Source organism: Budorcas taxicolor, chromosome 7, assembly GCF_023091745.1.
Source record: "Budorcas taxicolor isolate Tak-1 chromosome 7, Takin1.1, whole genome shotgun sequence".
NCBI lineage: Eukaryota > Metazoa > Chordata > Mammalia > Artiodactyla > Bovidae > Budorcas > Budorcas taxicolor.
Window position 1 is genome coordinate 51,762,418 of NC_068916.1, and position 23,811 is coordinate 51,786,228.

Sequence of the window (23,811 nt, forward strand, 5' to 3'; positions counted from 1 at the left end):
ATAGATATCTATTGAGCTAAATCATCTTAAAGCCTTTTTCTTAATAAAATTCTATGATTTTCACTTAGTCAATTTTGGCTTATGATCCTCATAATAGTCACACAGAATAATTAAGTCTTATCATCCTCTGAGTTTCTGTTTACCTATAAAAATCCTTTCATTTTCTTTATGCGTCTAAGAATCTGTTTCTAATACTATCTGACCTCCCTAATTATTTTCATGTGGGTTGACATTATAAAAGGACTTATATTAAGGCAAGATGCCACTTTATTCAACTGTATTATCATTTGCACACCAGTGTAAAAAAATAGAACCTTTCCTTTGAAAAAGTCTCCCTGAGACCAGGTGGTACACAGCACTCTAACAAACTTTCTGCATCATCATAAATTTCTCACATATATAAACAGATATAACTATTATGGATTGTAATTTTATAAGAGTTTATCTCCCCTGGTTAGATTATGGCAAAGGGTAGTTCTACTGTAAAGGGTATGGGCAGATGGAGATAGTCCCTTGCTTTGTGCTCACAATTATTATAGCTCACGCAATGTAATGGAATAACCTATACATTAAGTCATTTAATGGAATAATACTTGAAAAAGTCCTTTACACTTTTTGAAATGGCTTAATTTGGACACTTCCAAAATAGGCTGAGTTAAGAATGTTAGTTTATCGATTGGGACGCAGGGTGGCGCTGCCGGCTAAGATTGTGAATAAAGAGCCCGAGAAAGCTCACGTATTCCTTTGCTGCAAGACGGAACCACCACAAGTAAGCTCTGCCAGCATTACTGGGTTACCAACGAATCTGGGCAGCAATATTCTAAACGAATTTAAGATTACAAGTGACTCTGTGAGGATTCTATCAAGCAAGAAAATTTAACACCTCTGGTCTTTTTCTGGTTGCTGAAGGGGGACTGGATGTAAGCACCCTGGCTCCAACATGGAGACGCTACAGAGAATTCAACACAACAGGCAAGTGACGACCTTTATTTTGATGGTATACTTGTCTCAGGCTAACCCTGCGCCTATTCGTTATTCTGTTCTGGAAGAAACAGAGAGCGGCTCCTTTATAGCCCATTTAACCAAGGACCTGGGCCTGGGAATTGGGGAGCTGAACGCACGGTCGGCTCGGGTGGTTTGTGATGATGATAAGCAGCGCTTGCTGCTGGATCGTCAGACTGGAGATTTGCTTTTGAGGGAGACACTAGACCGGGAAGACATATGTGGCTCCGATGAACCCTGTGTGCTGCATTTCCAAGTGTTCCTGGAAACTCCAGTGCAATTTTTTGAAGGAGAATTATTAATACAGGACATAAATGACCACTCCCCAGTATTCCCGAATAGGGAAATGCTTTTGAAAATACCGGAAAACAGCCAGCCAGGGACTGTATTTCCGTTGAAATTAGCTCAGGATTTGGATGTGGGTAGCAACGGTCTTCAAAAATACACAATCAACGCCAATTCTCATTTTCACGTTCTCACTCGAAATCATAGTGATGGCAAGAAACATCCAGATTTGGTACAGGACAAAGTGCTGGATCGAGAGGAGCAGTCAGAGTTCAGCTTAACCCTAACGGCGCTGGATGGTGGGTCTCCACCTAGGTCCGGCACCAGCATGGTGCGAATCCTGATCATGGACGTCAATGACAATGCTCCCGAGTTTGTGCACACTCCATATGAGGTGCAGGTTCTGGAAAACAGCCCCCTAAACTCCCTAATACTTACAGTTTTAGCTAGGGATGTAGATGCTGGAAACTTTGGGACTGTTTCCTATAGCTTGTTCCAAGCCTCAGAGGAAATTAAACGAACTTTTTCAATAAATGAAGTCACAGGAGAAATCCGACTGACAAAGAAACTGGATTTTGAACAAATCAAATCTTACCACGTGGAAATTGAGGCTACAGATGGAGGCGGCCTTTCTGGGAAAGGCACTGTAGTCATAGAGGTGGTAGACGTGAACGACAACGCCCCTGAACTTACCATATCTTCACTCATCAGCTCCATCCCAGAAAATGCCCCGGAGACCATGGTCTCTATCTTCCGAATTCGAGATAGAGACTCCGGAGACAACGGAAAGATGATTTGCTCTATTCCAGACAATCTGCCATTTATTTTAAGACCGACTTTCAAGAATTTCTACACTCTGGTAACCGATAGCTCTCTTGACAGAGAAAGTCAAGCCGAGTACAACATCACCATCACGGTCACTGACACTGGAACTCCCAGACTGAAAACCGAGCACAACATAACCGTGCTGGTGTCCGACGTCAACGACAACGCCCCCGCCTTCACCCAGACCTCCTACACCCTGTGGGTCCGCGAGAACAACAGCCCCGCCCTGCACATCGGCAGCGTCAGCGCCACAGACACAGACGCGGGCGCCAACGCCCAGGTCACCTACTCGCTGCTGCCGCCCCCCGACCCGCTCGTGCCCCTCGCCTCCCTCGTGTCCATCAACCCCGACAACGGCCACCTCTTCGCCCTCACGTCCCTGGACTACGAGGCCCTGCGGGCCTTCGAGTTCCGCGTGGGCGCCACCGACCGCGGCTCGCCGGCGCTCAGCAGCCAGGCGCTGGTGCGCGTGCTCGTGGCGGACGCCAACGACAACGCGCCCTTCGTGCTCTACCCGCTGCAGAACGCCTCGGCGCCCTGCACCGAGCTGGTGCCCAGGGCGGCCGAGCCGGGCTACCTGGTGACCAAGGTGGTGGCGGTGGACGGCGACGCGGGCCAGAACGCCTGGCTGTCGTACCAGCTGCTCAAGGCCACGGAGCCCGGGCTGTTCGGCGTGTGGGCGCACAACGGCGAGGTGCGCACGGCGCGGCTGCTGAGCGAGCGCGACGCGCCCAAGCAGCGGCTGGTGGTGCTGGTCAAGGACAACGGCGAGCCGCCGCTGTCGGCCAGCGTCACGCTGCACGTGCTGCTGGTGGACGGCTTCTCGCAGCCCTACCTGCCGCCCCCGGAAGCGGAAGCGGCGGCCGCGGCGCCGGCCGACCCGCTCACCGTCTACCTGGTGGTGGCCTTGGCGTCGGTGTCGTCGCTCTTCCTCGTCTCGGTGCTGGTGTTCGTGGCGGTGCGGCTGTGCAGGAGGGGCGGGGCGGGCTCGGCGGGTCGCTGCCCGGTGCCCGAGGGCCACTTCCCGGGCCACCTGGTGGACGTCAGCGGCACGGGGACCCTGTCGCAGAGCTACCAGTACGAGGTGTGTCTGACGGGAGACCATAGAACTGGTGAGTTCAAATTCCTGAAGCCGATATTCCCTAACCTCTTGGTTCAGGACACTGAGAGAGAAATCAAGGAAAGCCCCAACTGTAGAAATAGCTTTGTATTCAGTTAAATGCCGTATTTGGTTAAGCGAGCCTCTCAATTTTGTTAAGCCTAACTCACATTGCAATATTTTTCTCTCAAGAGATTGTGAGTGAGTGAAGTCGCTCAGTCGTGTCCGACTCTTTGCGACCCCGTGAACTGTAGCCCACCAGGTTCCTCGGTCCATGGGATTCTCCAGGCAAGAATACTGGAGTGGGTTGCCATTTCCTTTTCCAGGGAAAAGAGATGGTATTGTTACGTAAATTTGTATGTATATCTCTATTCCAAACTTATGCATGTCTCTACTAAATTTTCCTTTTATAGTATTCATTGGATTTAGCATTTTTTTAGTTACAGTTGATATTATTTCTCCATATTTTACCTTCTCGGTGATTAATGTTTCCATAACTATAAATTACTCAAGCCGTAAGAGAAATTCTATTAATATTTAAATCAACCTCTTTTAATGTCTTTTTAAGGAAATACTTTAAAGCTTTTGCGTAATCTGGAATTTCTGTATGTTTTTGGTGCTTTTCTTTACTTATATTTGCAAGGGCAGAGTTCCTGTTCACCATTCTACCAGGCTGTGCCCCACTAAATAGCCGTGAGCATAGAACTTAGCATACTTGTTTCTCATAAGTTGCACCTAAACATGCACTTTATTAATACACTACAGTTTTGACCTTATCCCATTCTGAGTACCATGTATGCTAGAGATTATTCGTTTGCTACTTACCTAGCACATTGTAATTGCTTCAGGAATACTAATATTAAAATAAAAATATTCTTATTTATAAATAAGAGAAAATCTTATATAATTTGGTATCAAATTCACTTCACTAAAATAAAACTAATTCACTGCTTGATAACATACTTTAAAATCTTAGAAAACCCTAAATCCTTTAGAAGGACTCAAGAGGTAGAAGGCATCATATACTTTCCTGTCCTTCTTTTGCTCTATTAATAGAAGTTCAAATGTAAGTACGAAGTATGTGTTTTTCTTGGCTTTCATACAGTTTTTCCACATCCTTCAAAAAAGGCAGAATTTCTCTTGAGTTTTGTTGATTATGGTCTAGTCTGATTACTCTAAGTTATTTTGTAAACTTGAGCAGCTTTTATCAACAAAATTATAATTTATTTTTGATGTCCAAATGACCTTGTTTTGTCTTTCAATGTAGCTTTTGTATATTTTGCATAAATTTACTTTTTCAATTATGCTAACTTTCAATAATAAGCAGTTTTTCTCCTTTAAGACAATAAGAATAGAAATAGAAATTAAGAAATAAACTTATCTGAATTATAATTGGTTTATGTTGTGTTCATTAGGCCAATTAAGATGACTTGTGATTTCTAACTAAATTTATATAGCTATAATTATAAGAACACTTATTGAACTTTTGGCACAATATGAGTAATTAGAGTTTGCTTTATAACCTAAGTATTTATTTTTAAATCTCTAGTGTCATCCTACTGGAATTTAATTATTTCATTTTTCCCTGAATTACATTTTTAAAAATATAATAAAAAAGAAAAAATATTCAAGTTATTATTGAAACATAGCTTTTAGCTTTAATCCAATCTGATACTTGAAATTATACAGTAATAAAAATATGAACAAAATTAAACACAAATATATGACATTTAGTAGCCAGCTTTAATGAGTTCATCATTTACTGTTAGATATTTAAATGAAATAGTTTTATGTATGATGACAAGAAATATGATTGATATTTTCAGCAATATATTTCAACATTATGAAAGTATAACTTCATGTTTTTGTGTATGCCAGGAAAGCCCAACTTGTACAATCACCCAAATGAGACCGGCCAAATAAACACTCAGAACCCACGTTTATGAATTTATATGAGTAAATTTATGAATTACTTTGTGTATTACCTTATAAATTACTGTGTGTATTCATAAAGCATATATCATTCCTTACCAGTTGGGGATCACTATCAGACTCTAGTATAGAACAGGTTAACATTTTAAAATTCAGTGATTATAAATTAATAGTAAATATAATCCAGATAATTTCCACAAAATGAATACCTTATAGAAAATTGGACAATTCTTTTCTGCAAAACAAAAATAGAGAATGGAGGCCAAATAACTGGATAATACCCATTTCAATCCCAGTTTCTCAAGTACTTCTATTATATTGACATTTTTTACAATTCCTTTGTCGTTTTTAGGCACAGATATAGTGAGTTTAGTGCATGTTGTTTTAGGGGCAGACATTTTACTGAAGGCAATATAAGCCATATCACTTTAGGACCTTGTATTTCTTACTGGATTTCAGTAGTGGCTCAGCAGTAAAGAACCCACCTGCCAATGCAGGAGATGAGGGTTTGATCCCTGGGTCCAGAAGATACCCTGGAAAAGGAAATGGCAACCCATTCCAGTATTCTTGCCTGAGAAATCCCATAGACAGAGGAGCCTGGTGGACTACAGTCCATGGGGTCACAAAAGAGTGGAACACAACTTAGCAAATAAACAACATTTCTTACTATTAAAATTACAAAATATAGATTTTAAATAGTCTTATTTGGTAGAATTCTGTTTCCAGATAAGATGGATTATTTAAACCTGCTTTAAATTCAGAAATTTTCAGTTTGAAGCAACAGACAGCAGATGATATATAAAGAACTAAAGGGGCTAAGATTCCTGAAAAGGAAAATCCTTGGAGCTGTGAACTGACTCCAACAGTCAATTTGCCCTAAAGAAGTTTGCAAAGTCTAAGAAAAGGCCAGGGATAGAGTAACTTCAACAGTCTTTGGCAAACTGGAGGATTCAAGCTCATGGCCAGTTTTTCCCCTCATGGTATTTGTCAAATTATGGGACATTCCAGGAAAGAAGAAGAAAATATTAAGTGGAAAATTACTGAAAAGCCAAGTGAAGTTTTAATAGTCTTAATATATGAGATTAGAATTTGTGATCTGCCATCTGAGAGACTGTGGAGAATACACTGAGTTCCGAACTGAAAATTCTGGAGGACCCAGGTACTTATTAGGACTGGAAAGAATCTTGCCTAAGCACAGTGCCTGTTTTGAATTAAGGCAATTTGATTAGACATGTTTCTATCAATCTAAAGGGGATTCCCAGTGGCACTAGTGGTAAAGAGCCCGCCTGCCAGTGCAGGAGACTTAAGAGACTCTGGTTCAGTCCCTGGGTTGGGAAGATCCCCTGGAGGAGGGTATAGCAACCCACTCCAGAATTCTTGCCTGGAGAATCCCATGGACAGAGGAGTCTGGTGGGCTACAGTCCATTGGGCCTCAAAGACTCAGATACAGCTGAAGCTACTCAGCACACACTGTCAAGCTAACAAAGGAAAAGATGGACTCTTTCTGGAAGAATATAATATCATCAGGACCCTGGAGGAGAGCTTTTTACATTAATAATCAACATTCAATAAAAATTATAAGGCATACATACAAAAAAACTGGTTGACATGAATAAAACCTAGAGGAAAAAACAGACATATGGGTGATCTACAGATAAAATAGACACTAGAACTGACTGACAATGGTGTTAAAATAAGTATAACTAATATGTTAAAATAAGGAATATAGAAACAGGTAAAGAGAATTTCACCACAGAATGAAATAAAATAGAAAATAATTTGAGGACTGAAAAATATAATACTGAAATTTTAAAATATTAGATTGTATAATGGCATAGTTGTCGTAAAAGATTATAGGATTAGTGAATGCAAGACAGGTCAATATTAAATATCCAAATAGAAGCACTGAGGAATAAAATAATTAAAAATACAGATAAGAACATTTAGTTACACGTAGAACATAATGAAAAACTCCGACACATACATGATTGTAATCCTGGAAGGGCTAGGAATAGGGAATAAGGAATGTGTAAAGAAAAGATGACCAATAATGATGAAAAAATTTACCCCTCAAGATGTTCAGTGAACCTAATTAGAAAAATAAAAAACTGCACATCTAGAAATATCACAGGAAGGCTGCTAAAGACTAAAGTCAAAGAGAAAATCTTAAAAGCAATCACATGAAAATGACACTGCTTTTAAAGGAAAAACAGTAAGATGGAGAGCTCTGACCATCAAGAAGCCAAAAGACAAAGGAATGATGTCTTTTGAGTCCTGAAAAAAACTAGCTACCAGACTGGAATTCTATCACCAGAAAACACATCTTGCAAAACGAAGTTCTAAAACAAACAAAAACTGCAAGAATCAATCACAGTCCCATCTGCACTAAAATAAATACTTTTAGTGGATTCATTAGGAAGAAGGAAAACAGTCCTGGAGGAATCACAGATTTGCAGGAAGAAATTAACAAGAATAAGGGTAACTATAAATTGTTATTTATTGATTAATAAACATAGAAATAATAGTTTCTTAAAGGATTTAAAGTATACATAAAATTTTAATTCATGATAATGGTGATGTAAAAGGCAGGTGATATAAACAGAGTTAAGGAATTCTAAGGTTCTAAACATTATCATGAGAGTAGTAAACTGAAATAATTTGTATTAGACACTTGTAGATTAAAGATGCATGTTGTAACCTTTAGAATAATCATAAGAGTAATTTTAAAATGAATTGAAGGAAAAAATAAGAAATATCTAAATTATCCAAAAGAAGAAAAAAACTTTAAGAGCAAATAGAAAAAGAATTTAGATGGTGAATATAAATGGATAGATATCAAATATTACAGTAATTGCTATTGGATTAAATAATCCAGTTAAAGAACCAAAATTGTCACAGTAAGTTTAAGAAAAATTCAGCTATATGTTGTTACATACCTGTGTGTGTGTGTATTATCACAGGTTGAAAGTTTTAAAAATAGAAAAAGATACAAACATTAACCAAACTAATCAAGTGTAGATATACTCACATAAAACAAAGGAGACTTTAAGGAAAGATGCACTACTACAGATAAGGAGAGATATTTCATAATGATAAATGGATAAAATATACCAAAAATATGTCAGTTATAAGACTAAATATATCCCCATAAGAAAACTACAAAATATAAAAAGTTAAATTGAAAGAACATAAGAAATAGATAAATCCACAGTCATAGGAGAGGATGTATTAACAATTAACCACTGATAGAAGACACACAAAAACAGAATATTAAAAATCTGAACACCACAATAACTATATTTGAATAAACTAACATACATAGTACATGGGAAAGTACATGTTCTTTTTATATGCATATGGCATATATCAAAATTGTCCATATTCTAGGTCATAAAGCAATTCTCTAAAAATTTTTAAAGAAATGAAATTAAGTTAGAAATAAAAATTTATCCAGAAATCCCCAAATGCTTCAAAAGTAAATAATATAATCCATGAGTCGAAAGAAGAAATCACAGAAGAAATTTTCATACATTTTGAACTGGGTAAAAATTAAGACATGATATATCAAAACAGAATTTACAGAGAAATTTTAAAACTTTAAATGAACATGTTAGATAAAAAAGGTTAAAAAACAATAACCTTTCATCTGAAGAAGTTAGAAAAAGAACAAATAAAGAAGGAAGAAATAATGCATGTATTATATATATAAACATAAATACAATGCTGATAAATATACAACCAAGAAGGGCTTCCCTGGTGGTTCAGTGGTGAAGAATCCATCTGCCAGTGCCAGAGACACAGGTTCAGTCCCTGGTCCAGGAAGATCCCACATGCCATGAGGCAACTACGCCCATGCCACAACTATTGAGTTTGTGCTCTAGAGCCCAGGGAGCCACAACTACTGAAGCCCACAGGCCCTAAAATCTGTGCTCTTCAACAAGAGAAGTCGCCACAATGAGAAGCATGTGTACTGCAACTAGAAAGTAGTCCCCACTTGCAGCAACTAGAGAAAAGCCCATGCAGCAACAAAGACCCAGCACAGCCAAAACTAAATAAATAAAATTATTTTTAAAAGTACATAACCAAGAAGATTAACAAAACTTAAAGTTGGTTCTATGTCATGATGAATGGAATTAAAGACTCTTACTAAGACTACTAAGATTAATTTTAAAAAGAAAACATTGATCACAAATATCAGGGATGAAAAAAGGAACATCATTACCAATCCTACAGACATTAAAAAATTAAAAAGGATATTATGAACAACCATATGCCAATAAATTTGACAATTTATATAAAATGGAAAACATCTTTTAAATACACAATTTACTAAAACTGAAACAAGAAGAAATCTAATTAGTTCTATCGAGTAAATTAAACTTGTTATTAAAAACCTTGCCACTTCAGTTCACACTAGTGAATTCTCTTAAATACTCTGGAACAACTAATACCAACTTATATAAAATCTTTTGGAAGATAGAAAAAATGGAATATTTCCCAGATTATTTGGGTACCAGAATGACTTCAATGAATTATGACATCCAAATCTGAATAGGACATCACAAGGAAGGAAAATTAGAGACCAATCTCTATTAAAAACTCAGATGGAAAAATTCTAAACAAAATATCAACAAATAAAATTCAGAAATATATGAAAGAGAAATAATAAAGTATGAGAAAACTTAGTCAGGGAATATAAATCAGTTTAATATTTAAAATCTATCAATATAATTTATCACATTAATAGGTAAAGGAGAAAAATCATATGCTTACCTCAATGGATACAGAAAAAAAACACTTGATAAAATTCAACACACACAATTGTTAGCAGACTGAAAACAGAAGGGAACTTTCAGAAAGTATTTTAAAATTTACAATAAACATTATACTTAATGGAAAATTATTTTAAAGTTTTCTTCAGTGATCAAGAATAAAACAAGAATGCCTGCTTATACTATTTCATCTCAGTGTTTTACTGCAGGTTCTAAGCAGTGGAATAAAGCAAAGAAAAAATGCACAGTAATTGGAAGGGATGAAATAAGAGGGCTTTTTAAAAAAATGACAATGGGGCTTCCCTGGTCGCTCAGTGGTAAAGAATCCACCTGCCAATGCAGGAGACACAGTTTTGATCCCTGATCTGGGAGGATCCCACATGCCTCAGAGTAACTAAGCCTGTGTGCCACAGCTATTGAGCCTGTGCTCTACAGCCCAGGAGTAGCTCAGCTAGCCAAGCCAGACTGCCCTGGAGCCCATGCTCTGCAAGGAAAGAAGCCACCACAATGAGAAGCCCACTCTCTGCAATTAGAGACTAGCCCCTGACTGAGGCGACTAGGGAAAGACTTCGCAGCAATGAAGACCTAGAACAACCAAAACTAACTAAATAAATACGATTAGTTTTTTAAATGACATGATTGTACACATTAAAAGTCATAAAGAATCTGCAGACTGTTAGGATTAATAAATGAAGTTAGTAATGCCACTGGATATAAGCTCTACATGCAACTAATAATTGTATTCCTATATAGCAACAAAACCCAGAAAATGAAGAATTCCAAGTTATCATTTACAAGTTTCAGAAATATCAAACTCCTAGAAACAAACCTAACAGAATATCCATAAAACTTATACACTGAAAAATATAAAATATTATTGAGAAAAGTTACGTACCTGAATAAACAGAGGGATATATAATGTTCCAATACTGGAACTGAGCGACTTCACTTTCACTTTTCACTTTCATGCACTGGAGAAGGAAATGGCAACCCACTCCAGTGTTCTTGCTTGGAGAATCCCAGGGTTGGCAGAGCCTGGTGAGCTGTCGTCTATGGGGTCCCACAGAGTCAGACACGACTGAAGTGACTTAGCAGCAGCAGCAGCAGCAATGCTGGGAATATGTCAATTCTTCCCAGTCAGTCTATAAATGCAATAAAATCCTAAACAAAACTTTAGCATGTTTCTTTGTGAAAGGTAACAAGATGAACCTAAAGTTTATATAGAGACTTCCCTGGTAGTCCAGTGGTAAGGCACCATGCTCCCAATGCAGGGGGCCTGAGTTCAATCCCTGGCCAGAGAACTATTAATAGATCCCACATGCTGCAACTAAAACTCCACATGCTACAACTAAGACCAGGCACAGCCAAATAAATAAAAATATTAAAAAGATAATAAAGTTTATGAGAGTGAAAGTGAAGTCGCTCAGTCGTGTCTGACTCTTCGCCACCCCATGGACTGTAGCCTACCAGGCTCCTCTGTCCATGGGATTTTCCAGGCAATAGTACTGGAGTGGATTGCCATTTCCTTCTCCAGGGGATCTTCCTGACCCACAGATCGAACCTGGGTCTCCTGCATTGTAGACAGATGCTTAACCGTCTGAGCTACCAGGGGAGTCAATAAAGTTTACAGGGAAATACAAAGGGACAATAATAACTAAAACAACTTTAAAGGAAAGAGTAAAACTAGAAGACTTACCAATCAGATAATAAAACCTATTATGAAGTATAGTAATTAAGAAGACAACATGGTATTGCAGGACTTCCCTGGGTGATACAGTGGATAAGACTCCCCATGCCAACTCAGGGGACATGGGTTCAGTCCCTGGTCAGGGAAGATTCTGCATGCTGTGGAGTAACTCGACTGCCATAACTACTGACTCCATGCTCCAGAGCCCATGAGTCTCAACTACTGAGCCCACGTGCTGAAGTCTCAACTACTGAAGCCCATGCACCTAGAGCCTGTGCTCTGCAACAAGAGAAGCCACTGCAATCAGAAGCCTGTGCACAGCAACAAAGAACAGCCCCCACTCCCCCAATAGAGAAAAGCCTGCCTGCAGTGACAAAGACCCAGTGCAACCAGAAAGTAATTGATTTAAAAAACTAGTATATCTGTATAATTAATTATTACTTAAAAAGCAATATGGTACTGCAGGATAAACAAAGAGAAAAATGGGGTAAAAACACTTGCACAGAACTATAGACCCCTGATTTATGAAAAAATGATACATCAGAAAATAACTGGGAATGCAGCTTCTTTTCAATAGGTGGTGTGGTCATTTGGATATTTACATGAAAAAAAGCAATTTGACTCTAACCTGATTAACATGAAAAAAATTAATTTCAGGAGGATTACAGCTCTAAATGTGAAAAGTAAAGTAACTGATTTTTCAGAAGCACCATACAGTGATACTTTCATGACTTTGGCGCATGCAAAGATTTAAAGAAAATACAAAAAGTTCAAACCATAAATTAAAAAAATTGGAAAATTAGACTAAGTTAAGTTTTGTTTTTCAAAGATATCTCAAGAGAGTTAAAAATGCTAGCCATAGAATGGGAGAGAATATTTTCAATACATACTTCTAAAAAAGTACTTATACCAAGAATATGTAAGGAACTTCTAAAGATCAATCAGAAAAAGGGCAAATACCTTAAACAGAAAAACAGACAAAAGACTTAAGCAATTCACAAGGATACACCCTAATAAAAACCATGTGAAAAATGTGCTAATTTAAGGAATCATCAGGGAACCACTAATTAAAATTACAGTGACATAAAATAAAAATAGAATTACAATATAACATCACACACTCATCAGAGTGTTTAATATTAAAAGATAATATCAAATGTTGACAAGGATATGGAGCAACTGGAACTCTCACTCTTTGCTAGTTTTCATAAAACCAGAGTTGAAAACTATTTTGCAGTATCTATTAAAGCTGAAACAAAAAGATAAATATGTGTGCATATCTTAAGGCACAGCAGTCTAACTCCTAGGAATATTAAATATAAATGAACATACAGACACCAAAAGACAAGAATGTTTATAATAGGACTACTCAATATATACACAAACTGAAAAACCCTAAGGTCCATCAACTGGAGAATAAATTAAAAATGGTGGTACAATACAATAACAAAGCAATCAATAAAATAAACAATATGTAACAGATCAATTTTACAAAGGTAAGATTGAGTGAAAGAAGGCAAGCATAACACACTCCATTTGTGTAAGTTTAAAAAAAAAGACAGAAACTATGATACTATGACACACACATGATACCGTAACTCAGGAGAGTGCTTACCTTTATCTAGCAGGGGAAGAATAGTGACCAGACAATAACAAGAGAGAATTTCTATGGTTTTTGTTAACATTTCAGTTTTACTTTACATTTTGCTTATGAATGTGTTCACTTCCTGAACTTTTTTGAGTTGTACACTCATGATTATGTCCTTTCCTGATATATTTTAAAATTTTATAATACTGTAAGATTCTAAACATCTATTATTACTTATTTCTTAATCAATTAAGGATCCAATAAGGGAAGTTTCTTCGTGTGCTCAAAATGCACTTTCTGAGGAATACCAGGGTTTTAGTTTGCTCTGAAAAGTATTCTTTCACTGGAAGTTAACCTAGCACATGATTTTTTAAGAACATCCAATAACTAAGAACTGGAGATACAATTGGGAACAATTCTGTGACTTCAAATACATTGGCTGCATATATATGAAATGAAACAGCAAATACTATATGCAATAGTATATAATGACTCCTGGTGGTGCTGCAGACTAGAAGTATGAATGGAGAGATTAGTGACTGCCCAGGAAACCAAGAAATTAAAAGACGCTTACTCCTTGGAAGAAAAGTTATGACCAACCTAGATAGCATGTTGAAAAACAGAGACATTACTTTGCCAACAAAGGTCCGTCTAGTCAAGGCTATGGTTTTCCCAGTAGTCATATATGGATGTGAGAGTTGGACTGTGAAGAAAGCTGAGTGCTGAAGAATTGATGCTTTTAAACTGTGGTGTTGGAGAAGACTCTTGAGAGTCCCTTGGACTGCAAGGAGATCCAACCAGTCCATTCTAAAGGAGATCAGTCCTGGGTGTTCTTTGGAAGGAATGATGCTAAAGCTGAAACTCCAGTACTTTGGCCACCTCATGCGAAGAGTTGACTCATTGGAAAAGACTCTGATGCTGGGAGGGATTGGGGGCAGGAGAAGAAGGGGACGACAGAGGATGAGATGGCTGGATGGCATCACCGACTCGATGGACACTAGTTTGAGTGAACTCCGGGAGTTGGACAGGGAGGCCTGGCGTGCTGCAATTCATGGACTCGCAAAGAGTCGGACACGACTGAGCGACTGAACTGAACTGGGAAGCCATTAAACTGGGAATCAGAACTCCCAGTGCTTTCTAAAGAAGGAAGCATTTTACATAAGACCTAGGCGTGGAGGACTCCAGAAAAGGGAATCGGCCTAATGCAAGCCAGTCAGAGAGATTTAACGCGAGCTTATTTAACCAGATCACCTGGGTTGATTGTATATCGGGAGCTGAAGAAACTGCACCTTCTTGACAGAGAAGGCAGTGGCATCCCACTCCAGTACTCTTGCCTGGAAAATCCCATGGACGGAGGAGCCTGGTGGGCTGCAGTCCATGGGGTCGCGAAGAGTCGGACACGACTGAGCGACTTCACTTTCACTTTTCACTTTCATGCATTGGAGAAGGAAATGGCAACCCACTCCAGTGTTCTTGCCTGGAGAATCCCAGGGACGGGGGACGCTGGCGGGCTGCCGTCTATGGGGTCGCACAGAGTCGGACACGACTGAGCCCACTTAGCAGCAGCAGCACCTTCTTGAACAGGATTTGGAAATGGAGACCGCGCCAGCAAAAACGCTACAAAAAGGCAAGTTCTCTTTCTTGCTATATTGTTCCTTTTGTGGGAGACTGGCTCTGAAGAAATGAGGTATTCCATGCCAGAAGAAACAGAAAGTGGGTCTTTTGTGGCCAACCTGGCAAAAGACCTGGGTCTCAGGGTGGGGGAACTAGCCACGCGGGGCGCGCGAATCCATTACAAAGAAAACAAACAGCTCTTGTAGCTGGGTATAACGACTGGGAATTTGCTTCTATATGAAAAACTAGACCGGGAAGTATTGTGCCGGGCAACAGATCCCTGTATACTGCATTTCCAACTATTACTGGAAAACCCGGTGCAAATTATTCAGGCTGATCTACAGCTCACAGATATAAATGACCATTCCCCAGAGTTCCTAGAGAGAGAAATGCTTCTAAAAATCCCAGAGAGCGTCCAGACAGGGACTGTGTTTCCTTTGAAAATAGCTCAGGACTTTGACATAGGTAGCAACACGGTTCAAAACTACACAATCAGCCCCAACTCCCATTTTCATGTTGTCACTCATCATCGTGGAGATGGCAGAAAATACCCAGAGCTGGTGCTGGACAAAGCACTGGATCGGGAGCAGCAGCCTGAGCTCAGTTTAACCCTCACCGCGCAGGATGGGGGTGGGGGGCTCCGCCCACGTCTGGGGCCACTACAGTCCGCATCGAAGTCGTGGACATTAATGACAATGCCCCAGAGTTTTTACAGTCCGTCTATGAGGTACAGATTCCAGAGAACAGACCCCTAAACTCCTTAGTTGTCGCTGTCTCTGCCCGAGATTTAGATGCAGGAACATATGGGAAAGTAGCCTATGCTCTGTTCCAAGGAGATGAAGTTACTCAACCATTTGTAATAGACGAAATAACAGGAGAAATTAGTCTGAAAAGGGCTTTGGATTTCGAGGCAACTCGATTTTATAACGTGGAGATTGCAGCCACAGACGGCGGAGGCCTTTCAGGAAAATGCAGTGTAGCTATAGAGGTGGTGGATGGGAACGACGACGCCCGCAAACGGACCATGTCGAGGCTCATCAGCTCCATTCCAGAAAACTCCCCAAAGACTGTAGTGGCTGTTTTCAGTGTTTACGATCCAGATTCTGGGGACAACGGTAAAATGATTTCCTCCATTCAGAATGATCTCCCCTTTCTCTTGAAACCCACGTTCAAAAACTTTTACACTCTGGTGAGAGACCGCTAGACAGAGAGGAAAGAGCCCGGGTACATCACCATCACAGTCACTGACACGGGAACCCCAAGACTGAAAACCGAGCACAACATAACCGTGCTGGTGTCCGACGTCAACGACAACGCCCCCGCCTTCACCCAGACCTCCTACACCCTGTGGGTCCGCGAGAACAACAGCCCCGCCCTGCACATCGGCAGCGTCAGCGCCACAGACACAGACGCGGGCGCCAACGCCCAGGTCACCTACTCGCTGCTGCCGCCCCCCGACCCGCTCGTGCCCCTCGCCTCCCTCGTGTCCATCAACCCCGACAACGGCCACCTCTTCGCCCTCACGTCCCTGGACTACGAGGCCCTGCGGGCCTTCGAGTTCCGCGTGGGCGCCACCGACCGCGGCTCGCCGGCGCTCAGCAGCCAGGCGCTGGTGCGCGTGCTCGTGGCGGACGCCAACGACAACGCGCCCTTCGTGCTCTACCCGCTGCAGAACGCCTCGGCGCCCTGCACCGAGCTGGTGCCCAGGGCGGCCGAGCCGGGCTACCTGGTGACCAAGGTGGTGGCGGTGGACGGCGACGCGGGCCAGAACGCCTGGCTGTCGTACCAGCTGCTCAAGGCCACGGAGCCCGGGCTGTTCGGCGTGTGGGCGCACAACGGCGAGGTGCGCACGGCGCGGCTGCTGAGCGAGCGCGACGCGCCCAAGCAGCGGCTGGTGGTGCTGGTCAAGGACAACGGCGAGCCGCCGCTGTCGGCCAGCGTCACGCTGCACGTGCTGCTGGTGGACGGCTTCTCGCAGCCCTACCTGCCGCCCCCGGAAGCGGAAGCGGCGGCCGCGGCGCCGGCCGACCCGCTCACCGTCTACCTGGTGGTGGCCTTGGCGTCGGTGTCGTCGCTCTTCCTCTTCTCGGTGCTGGTGTTCGTGGCGGTGCGGCTGTGCAGGAGGGGCGGGGCGGGCTCGGCGGGTCGCTGCCCGGTGCCCGAGGGCCATTTCGTGGACGTCAGCGACCCACAGGTACCAGTAGGAGGTGTGATTGACCTTATGCTCGGGATTAAATGAGTTTAAACTCTTAAAGCCGATTCTCGCCAACCTCCCGTTGAATAGAGGAAAATGCCAACTTTCGGAAAAGCTCTGGATTCAATTAGGGATCTCAACCTGATGCAAGGTATTTGTCATTTATCTGTAATTCCCCAGATGAAAAATTTGAGAACCTCATGGAGAAAAATCCCACATTCAGGTATATCATTGATTTCCCTTTTACAATGAACTTGTCTAATTTTGGAAAACTCCATTCGATTCTTACCGTTTTTGTTTTAGCGTGCCATTCCAAATCTTTGCATGCTGTTGTTTTCTCTACATTCATTCTGCTTCATCACACTCTAAAAGTTTATTTGATGCTAAATAACAAAAATTTTAAATGTTTACATAATATTTGGTTTTTAAAGGAATATATGCATAGAAATATGTAAGAAAGCATTATGAAAACCAACACTCTTCTGTTTACACTCCCTAGCTCTCATCCTACTGGAAAATAATTTTTAATGAATATTTTCATGGAATTATTACATACAGAAAAAATGGACAAATCCTTAATACAGCTCACTGTATTTTCAGAAAATGAACATACTTGACATCAGCATCTTGAAGAAATGAAACGTTATTAACATCCCAAGTGCCACACAAATTACCCCTTAAAATCACTGCCAGTTCAAACATAACAGATAACTCAATACCCAATGCTACAGCTGTTTTGGCTGTTTTGAATTTATATAAATGAAATAGTAGAGTGTGAACTGTTTTGCGTCTGGTGTCTTTAACTCAGCAATATGTTTATGACATTTATCCATAATACTGTTTTTAATTTTAGTTCTTCATTCTTGTTACTATATAGTATTCCACTGTGACTATTTCACAATTTGTAACTCATCCTACTGTATATGGATATTTGGGTTCGTGTAAGGTTTGGCTGTTTGAATAATACTGTTATAGACATTCTCATACATATCCTTCAACAAACATGTATAAGCATTTCTGTTCTGTATATACCTACGGTGGAATTGCTGCTCATTCAGTAAGTGCATGTCCACTTTTAGTAGATATTTCCAAATAGTTTTTCAAAGCGGTTGTACCCGTTTACACTGACTGCTGTCAGCAGCATATGGATGTACCAGTTCCTCAACATTCTTGCCAACATCTGGTATTATCTGTTTTTTATTTTATCCCTCTGGAAAGCACTTTTAAACCTTTATCTTCTAGCTTTTTAAATACATTCTTCTCACTAAAGAATATGCTTATAACTTTTTCATAAACTTCAATTTCACTCTGTTGTTGGTAGCCTATACACTTTAACTTTCCCTCATCCATGTGGTTATCTCATTATTTTCTCTGCTCAAACGAAACCTCCACTTATTATTCCACTAACAACCATTTATTATTTTCTTGTATGAAAGAAACTAGTAGAATTCTTTTTTCCTTTTGTTTCTCCCTTACACTTTCAAACCTCTCAAAAATGAGTTTTTACTTCTATATAGTCAGGATTAATGGTACTTTTTACTCTTTGACTATAGTTAAGAGTTCCTTGTATTGTTTATAGATGTTTTAAAACCTAAAAAGCAATATTAAAATTTTATTTTTAACGACTATATAAATTATGAATGCTCTTCAGCTAAAGATCACCAGGAACACATTATATCAGAACAAAGTTGGGTTTACTGACTTATAATGAGGGAGACTGCACACCATGGAGAACCATTGATCAATGCACATAATGGCACCCTACCAAGGAGACAGAGGATCTGGGCTTATGTTAGGTGATTTTGGGTAGAGTTCAAGGAAATCTCCTTTCCTTTTTTTAAAATTCCATCTCTTTGCTACAGTATATACCCTCAAGTGGCTTTTTAAGAGAAGGTACACAAATACAGACTTTTTGTATCTCTGCATGTCTGAAAATGCAGTTTTCGCTTCTGCTTCACTGCATACATATATATTCAATACACTTTCTAACAATTCATGCCTTGTCATATCTGAAATTATTTCATCTCTAGTATTATTTCCTTAATAGTTGTATTCCTAGCTAATTTTTTCTGAGGCTTGAGCTTGTTGGATATTGAACAATTTAAATCATTTCTCTCTGTTTCTTATATTTTTCCTGTATATCTTTGGTTTTCCCTCTATATCCTCATTTAACATCTTTGAGTCACCTTGAGTACGTTTATTAAATTTTCAATTTTAATGGAGTATTTAAATCCCTAGGTGTTTTCTTATTATCTGATGTGTCTTTTCCATAGTAGCACTTGGAATTTTAAAAGTTCATTTTATTTCCTAAATGATCTGTTTCCTGGAGTTCTCATTTCTTTTTTTCTGTGTTTCTGTATAATTTTTGGTTTTCATAAGTCTGGTGAGAGATGTGCTCATATGTAAGAAAAAGAATTTGAGTATCTGGTGTGTAGCAATTGCTGTTTTGCTAGGTCTTATCAGCTTTTATGTGATACGGTAGTCTGCACCCAAGTTTCTGTCCTGAGTGGATTTTCTGACAAGGTGCTCTGCATGAGGTAGTGCAGAGCCAGGTTTATAAAATATCAGACTTTAAGGAGCATTGTGATGAATGGGCAAAGAACTCTTTTCAGGATGTGGCCCTGCAAGTGTTAGGATACAAAAATTTTATGCTGGGATTCCTATTCTTCACTAAAATATTCTAGTGTTCTCCAAAAAAAATTCCTTTTTATTTCTTAAGAAATGAGACTTAATGTTTTTGAAAGAAGGTCTGGAGGAAGACTGCTGCTGCTGCTGCCAAATCTCTTCAGTCGTGTCTGACTCTGTGCAAGAGGAAGGCTAATCATTATTAAAATTATATGTTACATATATTTTTCATATTACATACTATCTATGTACTGTATGTTTTCTAAATTCTGTACACATATCTTATTTACTCATTTAAATAATGGTACAATTGGTAAGCCAAGTTTAGAGATGAACAAACCAAACAGAGTTAAAGTAACTTGCCCAAGGCTACCTAGCTAATAAATAGTGGAATCAGTATTTGACTCCAGGCAGCCTGACCCCAAAGATAGCACTTTTTTGTCTTTACTTTTTAAATTTTGAAATCTATTAAACATTCCAAAAAGTGTACACAATGTATATGTGCAATTTAAAAATAATAAAATGTTCATCATCTACTTAAGAATTAGAACAATGCCAAGACGTTGGAAATCCTTGTGTGCCTCCACCATAACATCTTCTACTTGCATTAAAATCAACCACTATCCTGAATTTTTATTAATTGTTATTCTTTGTAGTTGTATTGGAAATGCATATATTGCTAAATAATACATTGTTTGATCTTTTCTGTCTTTGCAGTTTATATAAATGGATTGATATAGTATGGATATCTGTGGGCTTGCTTTTCTCAGTCATTATGGTATTGAACTCATCAGTGTTAAATGCAGTTCATTCAATTACACCACTCTACAGTATCCCATTATATAAATACACCCTCACCTTTAAATTCATTTTATTGTAGATTTTTGGGTTGCTCCAAGAATTTGGCTATCATAACAATACTGATATAAGCATTCTTGACTATATCTCCTCATGCACTTGGGGAAGAGTTCCTTTTGGGTACAGGCACATCTAGGAAGGTGCTACCTGAGTCATAGCAAGAACTGGAATGATACCAAACTAAGTAAAATAGACTATTAAAAGATGCCAGCACTGAGATGAAAGAGACGTTGGAGATATCTGACAAAGATTTTTAAATGGATGGTGAAAAACGCCTCAATAAGCAATATTAAACATGCTTGAAATAAAAGAAAAAATATTCTCAGAAAAGAAATGTAAAATTGTACAAGGAAATAAAAGATGTAAAGAACTACCAATGAAAATTTTAGAGATTAAAAATACAATTTTTGAAGAACTCAGTGGACAAGCTTAACAACAGGAAGACGAAGAGTCAATGAACTAGAAGATACAACAATAGCATTTACCCAATTTTAGCAAGAGAGAGAAAACAGACTAAAAGTTTAACAGAGCCTTGAGACCTGTTGGACAGTAATAAGAGAGCTAACATTTGTGTCATTGGAACCCCAGAAGGAGAGAAGACCTTCCAAATTTGGCAAAAGATAGAGATCCAGAGATTTAGAAAGCCAAACAAATCCAAAACAAGATAAACAAAAAAATACACCAAAAAGATACAGTCACATCTCTGAAAACTGAAGAGAAGGAAAAAGTCTGAAAAGCAGTGACAGATAAATGACACATTACACATAGAGCAATGACAATATGAATGAGAGTCGATTTCTCATCAGAAACCATGGAAGTCAGAAGAAAATGGCACAGTATTTTCCAAGTGATGAAAAGAACAATTAACCCAGAATTCTACGTGCAGTGAAAATACCCTCCTGGAAGAAAATTTGTTGCCGTAAGGCCTACTCTTTTAAAAATGGCTAAAGGGAGCTCTCCAAACAGAAAGGAATCAATAATAAAAGGAATCTTGGAACATCAGGAAAGAAGAACAAACACAGTAAACAAAAATATGGGTAAACACCATAGATTTTCCTTCTCTTTAGAATTTAGTTTTCTAAATTATGTTTGATGGTTGAATCCAAAATTATAACACTGTCTATGTTCAAAATTTCTATAGAAGAAATATTTAAGACAATTATATTATAAATGGGGAAGGGTAAAGGTATGTAATGGTACTTAAGTTTTCCACCCTTGCATATGCAAAATGACAACCAGTAAACCCTGAAGGAAATGGCAACCCACTCCAGTATTCTTGCCTGGAAAACCCCATGGACAGAGAAGCATGGTAGGCTACAGTCCATGGGGTCGCAAAGAGTCAGACACAACTGAGTGACTTCATTTCACTTCAAACCCTAACAAGTTATGTGTGGGCCAACTACTATAAAAGCTATACAAAAGCACACACTAAAACCCACTATAGATAAAGTAGAACTCTAAAACCTGTTTTTATAACCCACAGAAAGGCAGGGAAACTAAAATGGAGACAGAAAAGACAGACAAATAGAAAACAAAAAAAAATAAAACTATAGACTTAAGCTTTAATATATCAGTAATTACATTAAATGTAAATGTTTTGAACACACCAATTAAAACAGATGACCAGAATGGGTTTTCAAAAATGGACCAACCATATGCTAGCTATAGGAAACTTCACTCCAGATATTTTGACACAGGCAGATTGAAAGTAAAAAGAAAAATATGCAAGGAAAATGACCAGAGAGAGAGTAGAACATTATGACAATCCTAAAAATATACATACCAAACAACAGAGATGAATAATATGTTAAGCAAAAACTGACAGAACTGAAAGGAGAAATAGATCCACAATTAAACTTGGAGATTTAAACACCCTCTCTGAACCCTATTTCAGCTCATGGAACAACTAGACAGAAAATCAATGAGAATACAGAAGAGCTCAACGAACAACCAACATATTTATAGAACACCCAGCAATTCCAGAATACACATTCTTTTCAAATGCTCAGAGATCATATACAACACAGACCACATAAATAAGCCTAATACAAACTCAACCAATTTTTAAAACTGAAATCATACAGCATGGGTTCTCCAACTACAATGGAATCAAACTAAAAATAACAGGAAAATCTTCAAATACTTGGAGACTAAAAAATACACTTCTGATTAATCCATGGGTCGATGACAAAGTCACAAGCGAAAATTTTCAAATATATTGAAGTGAACTGGAAATGTAAAAACAACATATCAAAATTTATAAGACGTATTTAAAGTGGTACAGAGGGAATTTTATAGCACAAAATGCATATATTAGAAAAGAGGAAAAGTCTCAATCATCTAAGCTCCTACCTCAAGCATGCAGGAAAAGAAGGGGAAAATAAACCCACAGCAAGCAGGAGGTAGGAATATATATATATATATATATATATATAAATGAAATTCAAAATAAAAATAAAATGAGTGAGATGAGCTGTTTTTTAAAATAAAATCGATAAAATTGGCAAATAGCAATGCTGGCAAAAAACTTTTTTCAATGATTTCAGTTTTCAAATGTGTTTAGCATCAAATTGTTTATATTTTCAAACTTTTCTGCAGCATGTATCCCATCCCATCAGTTGAAAGGTTTCCCTAAGTTATTGGCTTATATAGCATGTCTATCTTTTCCCTGAATACTGTGTTTTCCTTACATGTAACTAAATTTAGAAAGATTTCCAAGAGTTTCAATTCATCCCTGAAGCTTAGTCTTTATCTTTCATTTTTAATAAAGTTGAAGACTTTTTAAATTTTATAACAGAATGAAAGACAAATGTGTGGCATATAAATGGAAATCAGCAATGCAATGTTTATAAGTTAACTAAATAAAATTAAAATACTTGACAATGTTTCATCAGTTAAATTACTATTTCAATTCACTGGTAATAATCCAGCTAAATTAATCTTGAAAGGTAACTTCCAATTAGCACACATGAGCAAAAAGAGCATGGCACATGGTGATTTTTTACATTGTTTAGCTTTCCTTGTCCAGAGGAGACCAAGATTGTGCCATCTAGTTACTAAAATTAACTTGAAAAATACTGATATAATTATTAATACAATTACCAGTGGATCACAGAAATGTTCGTTATCTTGAGAGAGATGTGGGTTACACAGATGGATCCATTTGTTAAAAATGCTACAGTTAAGACTGGTGCATTTCAATTTGTGTAAACATGACCTTAAGAAAAGAACTATGCAAAACTGAACATTGACTGGGAGGCATAAAATGGAGGAAAAGGTATAGGTGAAACAAGACAGAATGTTGTGAAGTTGGGAGGTGTGTACATGGAA

General features: G+C 38.7%; 2 protein-coding genes across 2 annotated transcripts; both read left to right on the top strand.

Moving 5' to 3' along the window:
• The first annotated feature begins 940 nt into the window (after positions 1-940).
• LOC128050821 (protocadherin beta-4-like) lies at positions 941-3,331 on the top strand. Its single transcript, XM_052643224.1, has one exon. It carries the CDS (start codon positions 941-943, stop codon positions 3,329-3,331), a length of 2,391 nt encoding a protein of 796 aa, XP_052499184.1.
• An 11,452-nt stretch (positions 3,332-14,783) lies between these two features.
• Positions 14,784-17,043, top strand: LOC128051029 (protocadherin beta-5-like). Its single transcript, XM_052643529.1, is given in 5 exon segments — positions 14,784-14,808; positions 14,811-15,433; positions 15,436-15,917; positions 15,995-16,030; positions 16,032-17,043. Coding segments are annotated over 5 exon segments (2,178 nt in total).
• Positions 17,044-23,811: the final 6,768 nt, after the last annotated feature.